General features: G+C 46.8%; 1 protein-coding gene across 1 annotated transcript in view; it reads right to left on the bottom strand.

Annotated features, from left to right (window-relative positions):
• LOC141114264 (centrosomal protein of 112 kDa-like) overlaps positions 1 to 12,154 on the bottom strand; it is a gene marked incomplete at its 5' end in the record, with an annotated part of 269,004 nt that extends 256,850 nt beyond the window's left edge. Inside the window, 2 exon segments of the mRNA XM_073607849.1 lie at positions 10,069 to 10,232; positions 11,964 to 12,154. Of these exon segments, the coding sequence (XP_073463950.1) occupies positions 10,069 to 10,232; positions 11,964 to 12,154 (355 nt within the window).
• Positions 12,155 to 14,892: the final 2,738 nt, after the last annotated feature.

Raw genomic sequence — 14,892 nt, 5'->3', positions numbered from 1 at the left:
AAGGGACGATGAGGGAATAGAAGGGACGATGAGGGTATAGAAGGGACGATGAGGGAATAGAAGGGATGATGAGGGAATAGAAGGGACGATGAGGGTATAGAAGGGATGATGAGGGAATAGAAGGGACGATGAGGGTATAGAAGGGACGATGAGGGAATAGAAGGGACGATGAGGGAATAGAAGGGACGATGAGGGTATAGAAGGGACGATGAGGGTATAGAAGGGATGAATAGAAGGGACGATGAGGGTATAGAAGGGACGATGAGGGTATAGAAGGGACGATGAGGGAATAGAAGGGACGATGAGGGTATAGAAGGGATGAATAGAAGGGACAATGAGGGAATAGAAGGGACGATGAGGGAATAGAAGGGACGATGAGGGTATAGAAGGGACGATGAGGGAATAGAAGGGACGATGAGGGAATAGAATGGACGATGAGGGTATAGAAGGGACGATGAGGGAATAGAATGGACGATGAGGGAATAGAAGGGACGATGAGGGTATAGAAGGGACGATGAGGGTATAGAAGGGACGATGAGGGTATAGAAGGGATGAATAGAAGGGACAATGAGGGAATAGAAGGGACGATGAGGGAATAGAAGGGACGATGAGGGTATAGAAGGGACGATGAGGGAATAGAAGGGACGATGAGGGAATAGAAGGGACGATGAGGGAATAGAATGGACGATGAGGGAATAGAAGGGACGATGAGGGTATAGAAGGGACGATGAGGGAATAGAAGGGACGATGAGGGAATAGAAGGGACGATGAGGGAATAGAATGGACGATGAGGGTATAGAAGGGACGATGAGGGAATAGAAGGGACGATGAGGGAATAGAAGGGACGATGAGGGAATAGAAGGGACGATGAGGGAATAGAAGGGACGATGAGGGTATAGAAGGGACGATGAGGGTATAGAAGGGACGATGAGGGTATAGAAGGGATGAATAGAAGGGACGATGAGGGTATAGAAGGGACGATGAGGGTATAGAAGGGATGATGAGGGTATAGAAGGGACGATGAGGGTATAGAAGGGACGATGGGGGTATAGAAGGGACGATGAGGGTATAGAAGGGACAATGAGGGAATAGAAGGGACGATGAGGGAATAGAAGGGACGATGAGGGTATAGAAGGGACGATGAGGGAATAGAATGGACGATGAGGGTATAGAAGGGACGATGAGGGAATAGAAAGGACGATGAGGGAATAGAAGGGACGATGAGGGTATAGAAGGGACGATGAGGGTATAGAAGGGACGATGAGGGAATAGAAGAGACGATGAGGGAATAGAAGAGACGATGAGGGAATAGAAGGGACGATGAGGGTATGGAAGGGATGAATAGAAGGGACAATGAGGGAATAGAAGGGACGATGAGGGAATAGAAGGGACGATGAGGGTATAGAAGGGATGATGAGGGTATAGAAGGGACAATGAGGGTATAGAAGGGACGATGAGGGAATAGAATGGACGATGAGGGTATAGAAGGGATGATGAGGGAATAGAAGGGACGATGAGGGTATAGAAGGGATGATGAGGGAATAGAAGGGATGAATAGAAGGGACGATGAGGGTATAGAAGGGACGATGAGGGTATAGAAGGGACGATGAGGGAATAGAAGGGACAATGAGGGAATAGAAGGGACGATGAGGGAATAGAAGGGACGATGAGGGTATAGAAGGGATGATGAGGGTATAGAAGGGATGATGAGGGTATAGAAGGGACAATGAGGGTATAGAAGGGATGATGAGGGAATAGAATGGACGATGAGGGTATAGAAGGGATGATGAGGGTATAGAAGGGATGATGAGGGTATAGAAGGGACAATGAGGGTATAGAAGGGATGATGAGGGAATAGAAGGGACGATGAGGGAATAGAAGGGACGATGAGGGAATAGAAGGGACGATGAGGGTATAGAAGGGACGATGAGGGTATAGAAGGGACGATGAGGGTATAGAAGGGACGATGAGGGAATAGAAGGGACGATGAGGGTATAGAAGGGACGATGAGGGTATAGAAGGGACGATGAGGGAATAGAAGGGACGATGAGGGAATAGAAGGGACGATGAGGGTATAGAAGGGACGATGAGGGTATAGAAGGGATGAATAGAAGGGACAATGAGGGAATAGAAGGGACGATGAGGGTATAGAAGGGACGATGAGGGAATAGAAGGGACGATGAGGGAATAGAAGGGACGATGAGGGTATAGAAGGGACGATGGGGGTATAGAAGGGACGATGAGGGTATAGAAGGGATGAATAGAAGGGACAATGAGGGAATAGAAGGGACGATGAGGGAATAGAAGGGACGATGAGGGTATAGAAGGGACGATGAGGGAATAGAATGGACGATGAGGGTATAGAAGGGACGATGAGGGAATAGAAGGGACGATGAGGGAATAGAAGGGACAATGAGGGAATAGAAGGGACGATGAGGGAATAGAAGGGACGATGAGGGTATAGAAGGGACGATGAGGGAATAGAATGGACGATGAGGGTATAGAAGGGACGATGAGGGAATAGAATGGACGATGAGGGAATAGAAGGGACGATGAGGGTATGGAAGGGATGAATAGAAGGGACAATGAGGGTATAGAAGGGACGATGAGGGTATAGAAGGGACGATGAGGGTATAGAAGGGACGATGAGGGTATAGAAGGGACGATGAGGGTATAGAAGGGACGATGAGGGAATAGAAGGGACGATGAGGGAATAGAAGGGACGATGAGGGTATGGAAGGGATGAATAGAAGGGACGATGAGGGAATAGAAGGGACGATGAGGGAATAGAAGGGACGATGAGGGAATAGAAGGGACGATGAGGGTATAGAAGGGATGATGAGGGTATAGAAGGGACAATGAGGGTATAGAAGGGACGATGAGGGAATAGAATGGACGATGAGGGTATAGAAGGGATGATGAGGGAATAGAAGGGACGATGAGGGTATAGAAGGGATGATGAGGGAATAGAAGGGATGAATAGAAGGGACGATGAGGGTATAGAAGGGACGATGAGGGTATAGAAGGGACGATGAGGGAATAGAAGGGACAATGAGGGAATAGAAGGGACAATGAGGGAATAGAAGGGACGATGAGGGTATAGAAGGGATGATGAGGGTATAGAAGGGATGATGAGGGTATAGAAGGGACGATGAGGGTATAGAAGGGATGATGAGGGTATAGAAGGGACGATGAGGGAATAGAAGGGACAATGAGGGAATAGAAGGGACAATGAGGGAATAGAAGGGACAATGAGGGAATAGAAGGGACGATGAGGGTATAGAAGGGATGATGAGGGTATAGAAGGGACGATGAGGGTATAGAAGGGACAATGAGGGTATAGAAGGGACAATGAGGGTATAGAAGGGATGATGAGGGAATAGAATGGACGATGAGGGTATAGAAGGGATGATGAGGGAATAGAATGGACGATGAGGGTATAGAAGGGATGATGAGGGAATAGAAGGGATGAATAGAAGGGACGATGAGGGTATAGAAGGGACGATGAGGGAATAGAAGGGACGATGAGGGAATAGAAGGGACGATGAGGGTATAGAAGGGACGATGAGGGAATAGAAGGGACAATGAGGGAATAGAAGGGACGATGAGGGTATAGAAGGGACGATGAGGGAATAGAAGGGACGATGAGGGAATAGAAGGGACGATGAGGGAATAGAAGGGACGATGAGGGTATAGAAGGGATGATGAGGGTATAGAAGGGACGATGAGGGTATAGAAGGGACGATGAGGGAATAGAAGGGACGATGAGGGTATAGAAGGGACGATGAGGGTATAGAAGGGACGATGAGGGAATAGAAGGGACAATGAGGGAATAGAAGGGACGATGAGGGTATAGAAGGGACGATGAGGGAATAGAAGGGACGATGAGGGAATAGAAGGGACAATGAGGGAATAGAAGGGACGATGAGGGTATAGAAGGGATGATGAGGGTATAGAAGGGACGATGAGGGTATAGAAGGGACGATGAGGGAATAGAAGGGACAATGAGGGAATAGAAGGGACGATGAGGGTATAGAAGGGACGATGAGGGAATAGAAGGGACGATGAGGGAATAGAAGGGACGATGAGGGTATAGAAGGGACGATGAGGGAATAGAAGGGACGATGAGGGTATAGAAGGGACGATGAGGGAATAGAAGGGACGATGAGGGTATAGAAGGTACGATGAGGGTATAGAAGGGACGATGAGGGAATAGAAGGGACGATGAGGGTATAGAAGGGACGATGAGGGAATAGAAGGGACGATGAGGGTATAGAAGGTACGATGAGGGTATAGAAGGGACGATGAGGGAATAGAAGGGACGATGAGGGAATAGAAGGGACGATGAGGGTATAGAAGGGACGATGAGGGTATAGAAGGGACAATGAGGGTATAGAAGGGACGATGAGGGAATAGAATGGACGATGAGGGAATAGATGGGACGATGAGGGTATAGAATGCATGATGACGGTATATAACTATGGTATACAACTGCTGCCCTCTTTCTTGAAGTGGTCGGCTCGGGAAAGCCCGCGTTGTGGGAACACCGCCATCTTTGTGGAACATGTTCGGAGTTAGCGCACAAATAAAGCATAAAACGCGATAAATAGAAAGTCATTTTACAGAGTGATCAGAAAAAGAAACACAGCGAATGGGGGATGGGGGGAGACGAGGGGAAAAGCATCTTTTAACATCAAAGGGATTTTTCAAAGGATGACTTGAAGTGGCTGAACAATTTATGAGACAGCGATAAACTTCGTCTCCGAGCAGCAATAAATTATTCACTACAAAAACATACACATGTCACATATTATAAACTATACCCGCTTCGGAGAAGGGTGGGGGGCTCTTTAAAGACTTTGTCGTACTTTGATAGAGTTTTTGTAGCTGGAGTCTGTGACTGGCATCACAGGCGCTGAGCCATGGAGGCCTACAGCGTCTGAGGAACTACTAATCCCAGCAGTCCCTGCCTTCCCTCTGGTTCTGCGGCTGCGAGGACAGCTTCCAGATCTTGTGGGGTGACCGGTCCCAGCTGGTCATAGAGAAGGCAGGGCACAGGGGGTCTTGGGGTTCCCAGTCCACCCAACATCTGCCTAAGTGTCCTCACATCTAGTCCAGGTGAACAAAGCCCAACTCTAGGGTATTAGGTGGGCTGGGTGAGTTTGACAGATGGTAGGCTGGTGGCTGGAAACCAAAGTTGGGGGGTTCTAGAGGGGGCAGCATTTGAGAATTGTGGACATATTATGTGGAAGTTTGGAGAAAAAACAGAATGGTTAGGGTTAGGGTGAACACTAGAAGGTGATATAAACTCCTTAATTAGTGATTCTCAACAATGAAGCTGTGTCCCACTGCCAGGCCAAGGCCTCCCTCCTCTCAGACCTCTATCCAACTGCTGGTCCCCTAACCTCCCACAGTGCCTCCTAACTTCCGTAGTGCCACCTAAATTCCCATAGAGGCCTGCAGTGCCCCTCAACTTCCCACAGTGTCCTTATGCTTCTGAGAGCCCTAACATCCCCTAACTTGCTGCAGAGCCTCCAGCTTCCCATAGTTTCCAACAGTGTCCCACAGTACTTCCCAGCTTCTATAGTGGCACCTAACCTCCCATAGGTACCTGCAGTGATCCTCAACTTCCTACAGTGACCCTATGCCCCCTGAGAGTTCTAAGCCTCGACAGTACCCCCTAGCTTGTTGCAGAGCCTCCAGCTCCTCATAGTTTCCAACAATGTCCTACAATACTTCCCATCTTCCATAGTGCCCCACTATGGGGAGTTTTATTCAGCCTCCAGCCAGGACGCACAGTTGGGTGAAAAGTAAAGACCGGCCTCAGATCGCTTTCGCACTTTGACCATCAGTACTTTATGGTCACCCCTTGTTCCCCCTGGTGGACACCAACCAGGTAGCTCATTATACTCCTCTCTTCTGTGTACTTCTATGTTGTTCCTATGTGAATGTTATCTGGTTGTATGCAGTAATGTCCGGTGGCTGGGTATTATGATGATTAGCAGTGTATCTATTCTCCTTCTTTTTACCTTTAGTTCAATGTATTAATTGTGATATTCTGGGGATGTGGGATGACTGTCTGGTTGACGATCCTCATCTCCCGTTTTTGCTGTTTGACACTAAAGGTATGGGAGGAGTTTCTTGCTACTGATCATATGCAAACTAGTTGTTTGTTGAGATAATTAATCCTCATTTATAGTTACATCAAAGTCTGCCACCGGACAATGCATGTTTTAAATCGAGTCTTGTATCTATTAGGCACATACATGTCGTCATATGATGCTTTTGCATCTCAACATATATGTCTTGAATTTTTAGATTATTATTGATTCAACTATCAAAGCCTCATATACGGTCCGACGTCCATAAGACCATACTGGTGATTCTGACCTCGCCTTATTGTCACTGGATGGGACTCATTTCTGCTCTCTCCGATGTTGCAGTTACTTTTTTCAGTCAATACCAGGATGTTTCGGTGAGAACTTTAATAAAATGTTGTTAATATTGCTAGAATTATTATTATTAAAGCGGAGCTCCACCCGATTTTTCTACACTAACTGCAGCTGATTACCGCAATGTCCTAATGACAAACAGCACTTTTTTTTTTTTTGCAGGCTTTACCTTTCTTGTTGAAGCTCTCTGTTTTTTGCAGGAAGCACAGGCTGCGGTTAGGGGCGTGTCTAGAGCGGTTAATTACTCACTTCCTGTAAGCCGCACTGGCTCCTGGTAGCTTGTGTTATTGTTCCCAGGAGTCAGTACGGCCGCCTGTTCCAAGAGTTATCGAGAGATTTCCATAGTGGGAGTGACGTCATTACGACAGGCACGACAGGCTCCGATTTCGGTCTAATGCGCATGCGCGAGATCTGAAAAGAATGGGCGGTGCATGCTGGTCGATCAGCAGCACCGTATCCCGGAAGAGGACGCCTGTGGGCTTCACATGCCTACAGGCAAGATGACAACCATCTAGATTTCATTATCAAAGTTCATTTATTAAACCAAAACAAACAGCAATGTCACTGAAAAACGGAACAGGTGAGTTCCCTATTGCTATATAGTAATCAATGTCATTTGGCCAAAAAAGAAAAAATTATCAGAGAGAGTGGAACCCCGCTTTAATAAATCTTGTCTATTTTTGATACTAATGTGATATCTCTTTACAACTTGGACAGTGATATAGATGTGTGGTGAACAGCCCGAAGAAGCAGCAAACTAGTCTGCGAAACGCGTCGGCTATCCATACGCACAAGCATCTGTTCAAGCTCTTGGAATTGAGTATCAATTTTAGTCACAAACATATATGACCGAATGTTGCTATTATTTTAATCTTGTATACTTTGTAATAAATTATGTATTTTTTGATTTACCCCTTTCTGATTGAGTTTACCTTAGTGACAGAAATATCCATCTGTGAAAATCCCATTACTCTTTGAGGGACAGATCTCTTCTCTCTCTCTCATTTTCTCTTGGTTTAATCTACACAACAGGGATGTGGATGAAATATTCTGTCCCTAGAATCTGTCCAACAAAATGATCTACATATATTCTCTTGCACAGCTGTCCCCAGCCCCCTCAATAAACCTCGTCCCCTACAGGGCCACCAAGTCTGCTGTAGTGTCCCCTAACCCTCCAGAACCCCCATTCTCCAACAGTGACACCCAGCTCCATTCAGAGCCCTCAAGCATTTCAATACATATTCTGCATTCATACTTTTTGGTGTGAGTATACACATTTCTTTAATGTTAGGTTATGGAAGGTTTTGGAAGAATTTCCTGGGCCCTGGTCTCAGTGAGGTTGAGAATCCCCGACACAGATGATCCCATGGTCCTAGGATTCCATGTCAGGGCCTGAAGGGTCCTCAGCCCCAAAGACCCCACAACCCTGAAGAAGGGGCGCTTTGGTCCCCGAGACGTGTTGGCTGTATGTTTTCTAAACATCTGAACTAATCATTTGTGGATCTACAATACAAAGTCTTCAGAATTTCGGTACAAAGGCGCTTATTACCCTCCAAAGTCACCAGAGGAGACCCACCGTCTGCTGGGCTCATATCGAGACCTCTAAACAAAATCTCTCCTTTAGTACTGAATGCAAAATGTTCACAAGATTTCCAAATAAAACAGCAGGAAAAATAATCCAGTGTTCCATCCTGATTTAAAGAGAACCTGTCAGTGGAATTAATACCACAGTCTGCCATGGGGGAGGGGGGGGGGGGGGGGCAGAGGGAGCGACGTGGTGTCACTTGTGACTGCCTCATGTATTGTCCTCTATTGTACCATACTGGAGTTCTGGAACCCCGAGGACAGCCAGTCTACAAATACTGAATGGGCTCAAAGATGATACAGATGAGTCGAAATGCAAAGAAAACATGGAGTCACACCACTACAAGAACAATTCTGATTGGTCCCTGGAGGGACTTTGCACTATTAGTGGATGAACCGGCACCGTCATCCAGATACAAAAAACCCGCTAACAGCTTAATTCATAGAGCGTCCCCGAGAGGTGAGGACAATGTCTGCTATGTAATGAACCCAGGAGAGGACGGACATAGAACATCCCACCGTCCACCCTGATAATGTACTCCGCACAGTGACATCATCACTGACAGCTGTCATTGTATTGGCTCTGAGGGATCACATGATATGCCCACACTGACAGCTGTCACTGCATTGCCTAAGAGTGATCACATGATATCCCCACACTGGCAGCTGTCATTGCATTGGCTCTGAGTGATCACATGACATCCCCACACTCACAGCTGTCATTGCATTGGCTCTGAGTGATCACATGACATCCCCACACTGACAGCTGTCATTATATTGGATCAGAGTGATCACATGACATCCCCACACTCACAGCTGTCATTATATTGGATCAGAGTGATCACATGACATCCCCACACTGACAGCTGTCATTGCATTGGCTCTGAGTGATCACATGACATCCCCACACTGACAGCTGTCATTGTATTGGATCAGAGTGATCACATGATATTCCCACACTGACAGCTGTCATTGTATTGGATCAGAGTGATCACATGATATCCCCACACTGACAGCTGTCATTGCATTGGCTCTGAGTGATCACATGACATCCCCACACTGACAGCTGTCATTGCATTGGCTCTGAGTGATCACATGACATCCCCACACTGACAGCTGTCATTGCATTGGCTCTGAGTGATCACATGACATCCCCACACTGACAGCTGTCATTGCATTGGCTCTGAGTGATCACATGACATCCCCACACTGACAGCTGTCATTGTATTGGATCAGAGTGATCACATGACATCCCCACACTGACAGCTGTCATTGTATTGGATCAGAGTGATCACATGACATCCCCACACTGACAGCTGTCATTGCATTGGCTCTGAGTGATCACATGATATTCCCACACTGACAGCTGTCATTGTATTTGCTCTGAGTGATCACATGACATCCCCACACTGACAGCTGTCATTATATTGGCTCTGAGTGATCACATGACATCCCCACACTGACAGCTGTCATTGCATTGGCTCTGAGTGATCACATGATATTCCCACACTGACAGCTGTCATTGTATTTGCTCTGAGTGATCACATGACATCCCCACACTGACAGCTGTCATTATATTGGCTCTGAGTGATCACATGACATCCCCACACTGACAGCTGTCATTGTATTGGATCAGAGTGATCACATGATATCCCCACACTGACAGCTGTCATTGCATTGGCTCTAAATGATCACATGATATGACATCCCCAGCTTTCACTGGGCTCCGAATGACCACATTACATCACAGGCTTTCATCACACTGAGTATCAGATGACATCATTATACTGCCAGTATTAGCAGATTGGTTCTGAGTGATCATGTGACATCAACAAACTACCTGCCTTCCCTGCATTGGTGGAGCAAACAAATGACATCATCACACTGCCAACATTCACAGCACCAGTTATATCTGATCACATGATGATGTCATAGTGATACCGGCGTGTCCCCTTCTCTCCAATAGTCGGGGACACTCAGATTTCAGCAGATTGATAACACAGTCACAGGATAGGCACAGCCTGCTTCTTACCGGGTCGGCGTGGAGGAGTTCACCGGTTCCTTCCTTAATGAGGTCTTCAAGGCCTCCTCAGATCCCCGTCCCCTGACCTCCAGTTCTCCCAGGACCCAGTCCGGTAATCCCCCGGGGGCAGCGCTGGGGAGCCGGGCAGAAATTGGCTCATCGAAGTAGATGGACTGTGGAGAAAGACAGATCACACGTCATTAATATTATTATAGAGGATTTATAGAATGCCAACTGTCTGCACAGCTCTGTACATTATCAGTCCGTATGACAGGATACTGCAACCAATAGAGAGCCAAGTGGGGGGTCTGCCAGGTATAGTCACATGACCAGTCCCAGTGCTGTGCTAGGAGAAATGTGGCATCCCCCGCACCCCTCCAGACGTGGGGGCAATACAGCACCAATGATGAATGGCTCCCTGCACTGGACAGTGTGAAGGATGCTGGGAAATGTTATCTGAAGGTTAAAATGGAGAGCAATGGGAAGAGAAGTGAGGCAGTTCTATGTACATAATGTACACTGTACTGAGGGCCAGCCGGATAGTACAGACTCAGAGCTGGAACCCTGCAAGGAATGACACTTCCTGAGGAAATCAATATTCTAATCATTCTAATTGCATCTCTGTATATCTTCCATGTAATCCTTTTCAAAGACTAAAATAAACTTTTTGAATGGGGCAAGGAAAGTTCACAGCCCCTGTCTGGTTTCTATTTCTGTATCTGTCTCCGATTTGTCCTGGTAATAAGAAACAAAACATTTACAGTTGTCACCCGAGCAGGAAGTGAGGAGAACATTTTGCATGGGGACATCTGCCCACCTACATGGTATGTCTAAGGGTGACATACCATGTAGGTGGGCAGAGGTCTCATGGTGACATACCGTGTAGGTGGGCAGAGGTCTCATGGTGACATACCGTGTAGGTGGGCAGAGGTCTCATGGCGACATATCATGTAGGTGGGTAGAGGTCTCAGGGTGACATATCATGTAGGTGGGCAGAGGTGTCAGGGTGACATACAATGTAGGTGGGCAGAGGTCTCAGGGTGACATATCATGTAGGTGGGCAGAGGTGTCAGGGTGATATACCATGTAGGTGGGCAGAGGTCTCAGGGTGACATATCATGTAGGTGGGCAGAGGTGTCAGGGTGATATACCATGTAGGTGGGCAGAGGTCTCAGGGTGACATATCATGTAGGTGGGCAGAGGTGTCAGGGTGATATACCATGTAGGTGGGCAGAGGTCTCAGGGTGACATACCATGTACAGTAAGTAGGTGGGCAGAGGTCTCAGGGTAACATACAATGTGCGTTCATTGTGTGGAGGGTGACATACCATGTAGGTGGGCAGAGGTCTCAGGGTGACATACCATGTAGGTGGGCAGAGGTCTCAGGGTGATATACCATGTAGGTGGGCAGAGGTCTCATGGCGACATATCATGTAAGTGGGCAGAGAGGTCAGGGTGATATACCATGTAGGTGGGCAGAGGTCTCAGGGTGACATACCATGTAGGTGGGCAGAGGTCTCAGGGTGACATACCATGTAGGTGGGCAGAGGTCTCAGGGTGATATACCATGTAGGTGGGCAGAGGTATCAGGGTGATATACCATGTAGGTGGGCAGAGGTCTCATGGTGACATATCATGTAGGTGGGCAGAGGTCTCAGGGTGACATATCATGTAGGTGGGCAGAGGTCTCATGGCGACATATCATGTAGGTGGGCAGAGGGGTCAGGGTGATATACCATGTAGGTGGGCAGAGGTCTCAGGGTGACACACCATGTAGGTGGGCAGAGGTCTCAGGGTGACACACCATGTAGGTGGGCAGAGGTCTCAGGGTGACACACCATGTAGGTGGGCAGAGGTCTCAGGGTGACATACTATGTGCGTTCATTGTGTGGAGGGTGACTTACCATGTAGGTGGGTAGAGGTTTCAGGGTGCCATCCTCGGGTTGACTAGTGAAGGGCCCCTCCAGCTCACCACGTTTCAGCATGTGGAGGAGAAGTTTGGCATACAGGTTCCGGTTCTTTCTGCCGGTAATCCCGGTTCCTGCCCCGGAGGGGTCACACAGCTTCTTGATCCACAAGGCACATCGCTGGCGCTCTGAAGAACAGAAAGAACCATCAGTGAGGGTCCCGCCCCCGAGGGGTTAGGAGTTTTCTATCACACCTATTCTATCTAATCCACCCCACCCCAGGCTGTGTCTTTCATCAGTGCTGGATAGATCGCTCTGAATTTTCAGTTATAATCCAATCGATAAAACATCTACTGCAGATTATAATTGGGTTACTTATAATGAGACAACGATATCCACAATGTATATTAAGGTCAAATCAGAGACTTTCCCCAAATATCGATCCACAACATGGACAGCAGAGAGACCCGCTGAACATTCCACCAGCACATCACCGTCTCTCCAGGAGACCTCCAATCCGACCTTCCCGGAGATCACTGGAGGTCCTCCATCCCAGAGATGTCCCCACAGCCACAAGACCTTGGCACTACATCACCCCAAATATTCCACCCCTCCATTATTATACCCGTCTGTGGACGAATGTTACCAGAGGACCAACACCTCTTTATTGAACATATACATACAGATTGGTAGGTTATGGTTTATAGGCGTCATTTCTTATTTCACATCATCATATGGATCTCATATACAGTGCCTGGAAAAAGTATTCATACCCCTTGAAATCTTCCACATTTTGTCATGTTACAACCAAAAACGTAAATGTATTTTATTGGGATTTTATGTGATAAACCAACACAAAGTGTCACATAATTGTGAAGTGGAAGGAAAATGATAAATGATACAAATAAATATGTGAAAAGTGTGGGGGGGGGGCATTTGTATTCAGCCCCCTTTACTCTGATAACTAAAATCTAGAGGAACCAATTGCCTTCAGAAGTCACCTAATTAGTAAATAGAGTCCACATATGTGCCATTTCATCTCAGTATAAATACAGCTGTTCTGTGAAGCCCTCAGAGGTTTGTTAGAGAATCTTAGTGAACAAACAGCATCATGAAGGCCAAGGAACACACCAGACAGGTCAGGGATAAAGTTGTGGAGAAGTATAAAGCAGGGTTATGCTGGCCATACACTATACGAAAAATCGGCCGAAAAATCGTTCGTATAGACACTTCGTTTGTTTTTCGGCAAGTTAATGGCACAAATCGATAATCGTTTGTGACGTTTTTGTGGGAAAAAAACGAACGGGAAGTTTGGAAAATTTCTGCCGAACGTACGATAAATTGCAAGGTTAATGTGTTTCCCGTCCGAACTGTCTGCACTAGGTATATGTAAAAAAACGAACAAAAAATTATTTATTCATGTCCATTGAACAATTTATCGGTCATTACATGGTGGGCACAATCGTTTGCGGTCACGGTCGAATGTTCGTTTTTCGAAAATGTGCTCGGCCGATTTTCTGTATAGTGTATGGCCAGCATTAGGTTATAAAAAAATCTCCCAAGCTTTGAACATCTCACAGAGCTCTGTTCAATCCATCATCAGAAAATGGAAAGAGTATGGCACAACTGCAAACCTACCAAGACATGGCCGTCCACCTAAACTGACCGGCCGGGCAAGGAGAACATTCATCAGAGAAGAGCCAAGAGGTCCATGGTAACTCTGGAGGAGCTGCAGAGATCCACAGCTCAGGTGGGAGAATCTGTCCACAGGACAACTATTAGTCGTGTTCTCCACAAATCTGCCCTTTATGGAAGAGTGACAAGAAGAAAGACATTGGTGAAAGAAAGTCATAAGAAGTCCTGTTTGTAGTTTGTGAGAAGCCATGTGGAGGACACAGCAAACATGTGGAAGAAGGTGATCTGGTCAGAGGAGACCAAAATTCAACTTTATGGCCTAAAAGAAAAACGCTATGTGTGGGGAAAACTAACACTGCACATCACCCTGAACACACCATCCCCACCGTGAAACATGGTGGTGGCAGCATCATGTGGTGGGGATGGTTTTCTTCAGCAGGGACAGGGGAGCTGGTCAGAGTTGATGGGAAGATGGATGGAGACAAATACAGGACAATCTTAGAAGAAAACCTGTTAGAGTCTACAAAAGACTTGAGACTGGGGCGGAGGTTCACCTTCCAGCAGGACAACGACCCGAAACATCCAGCCAGAGCTACAATGGAATGGTTTAGATCAAAGCATATTCATGTGTTAGAATGGCCCAGTCACAGTCCAGACCTAAATCACATTGAGAATCTGTTGGCAAGACTTGAAAATTGCTGTTCACAGACGTTCTCCATCCAATCTGACAGAACTTGAGATATTTTACAAAGAAGAATGGGCAGAAATGTCCTCTCTAGATGTGCAAATCTGGTAGAGACACCCCCAAAAAGACTTGTAGAGAAAGGGGGTTCTACAAAGTATTGACTCCGGGGGGCGCCATACAAATGTCCCCCCCCACACTTTTCACATATTTATTTGTATCATTTATCATTTTCCTTCCACTTCACAATTATGTGACACTTTGTGTTGTTCTATCACATAAAATCCCAATAAAATACATTTACAGTTTTGGTTGTGAGATGACAAAATGTGGGAAATTTCAAGGGGTATGAATACTTTTTCAAGGCACTGTAACTTTGAGGCTGGGTTCACATCTAATGCCGCATGCGGCTCACAGCAGGGGGTCCGGTGTGTCCCCGTTCAGCGTCTCAGGTCTGATTTCAGCACAAATATTTGACTGAATTCGGACCTGAAACAGATGAAAAGATGCACAGGGCCCCCCGGAGCCACAGCGGAGATCTGTGAACCGGCTCCATAGAGAGACAGTCACTCATCTCCTGTAATTGTGACTTCCCCCCATCCCATAGTG

Source organism: Aquarana catesbeiana, linkage group LG12, assembly GCF_042186555.1.
Source record: "Aquarana catesbeiana isolate 2022-GZ linkage group LG12, ASM4218655v1, whole genome shotgun sequence".
Lineage (NCBI taxonomy): Eukaryota > Metazoa > Chordata > Amphibia > Anura > Ranidae > Aquarana > Aquarana catesbeiana.
This window is presented reverse-complemented; position numbering and strand designations above follow the sequence as displayed.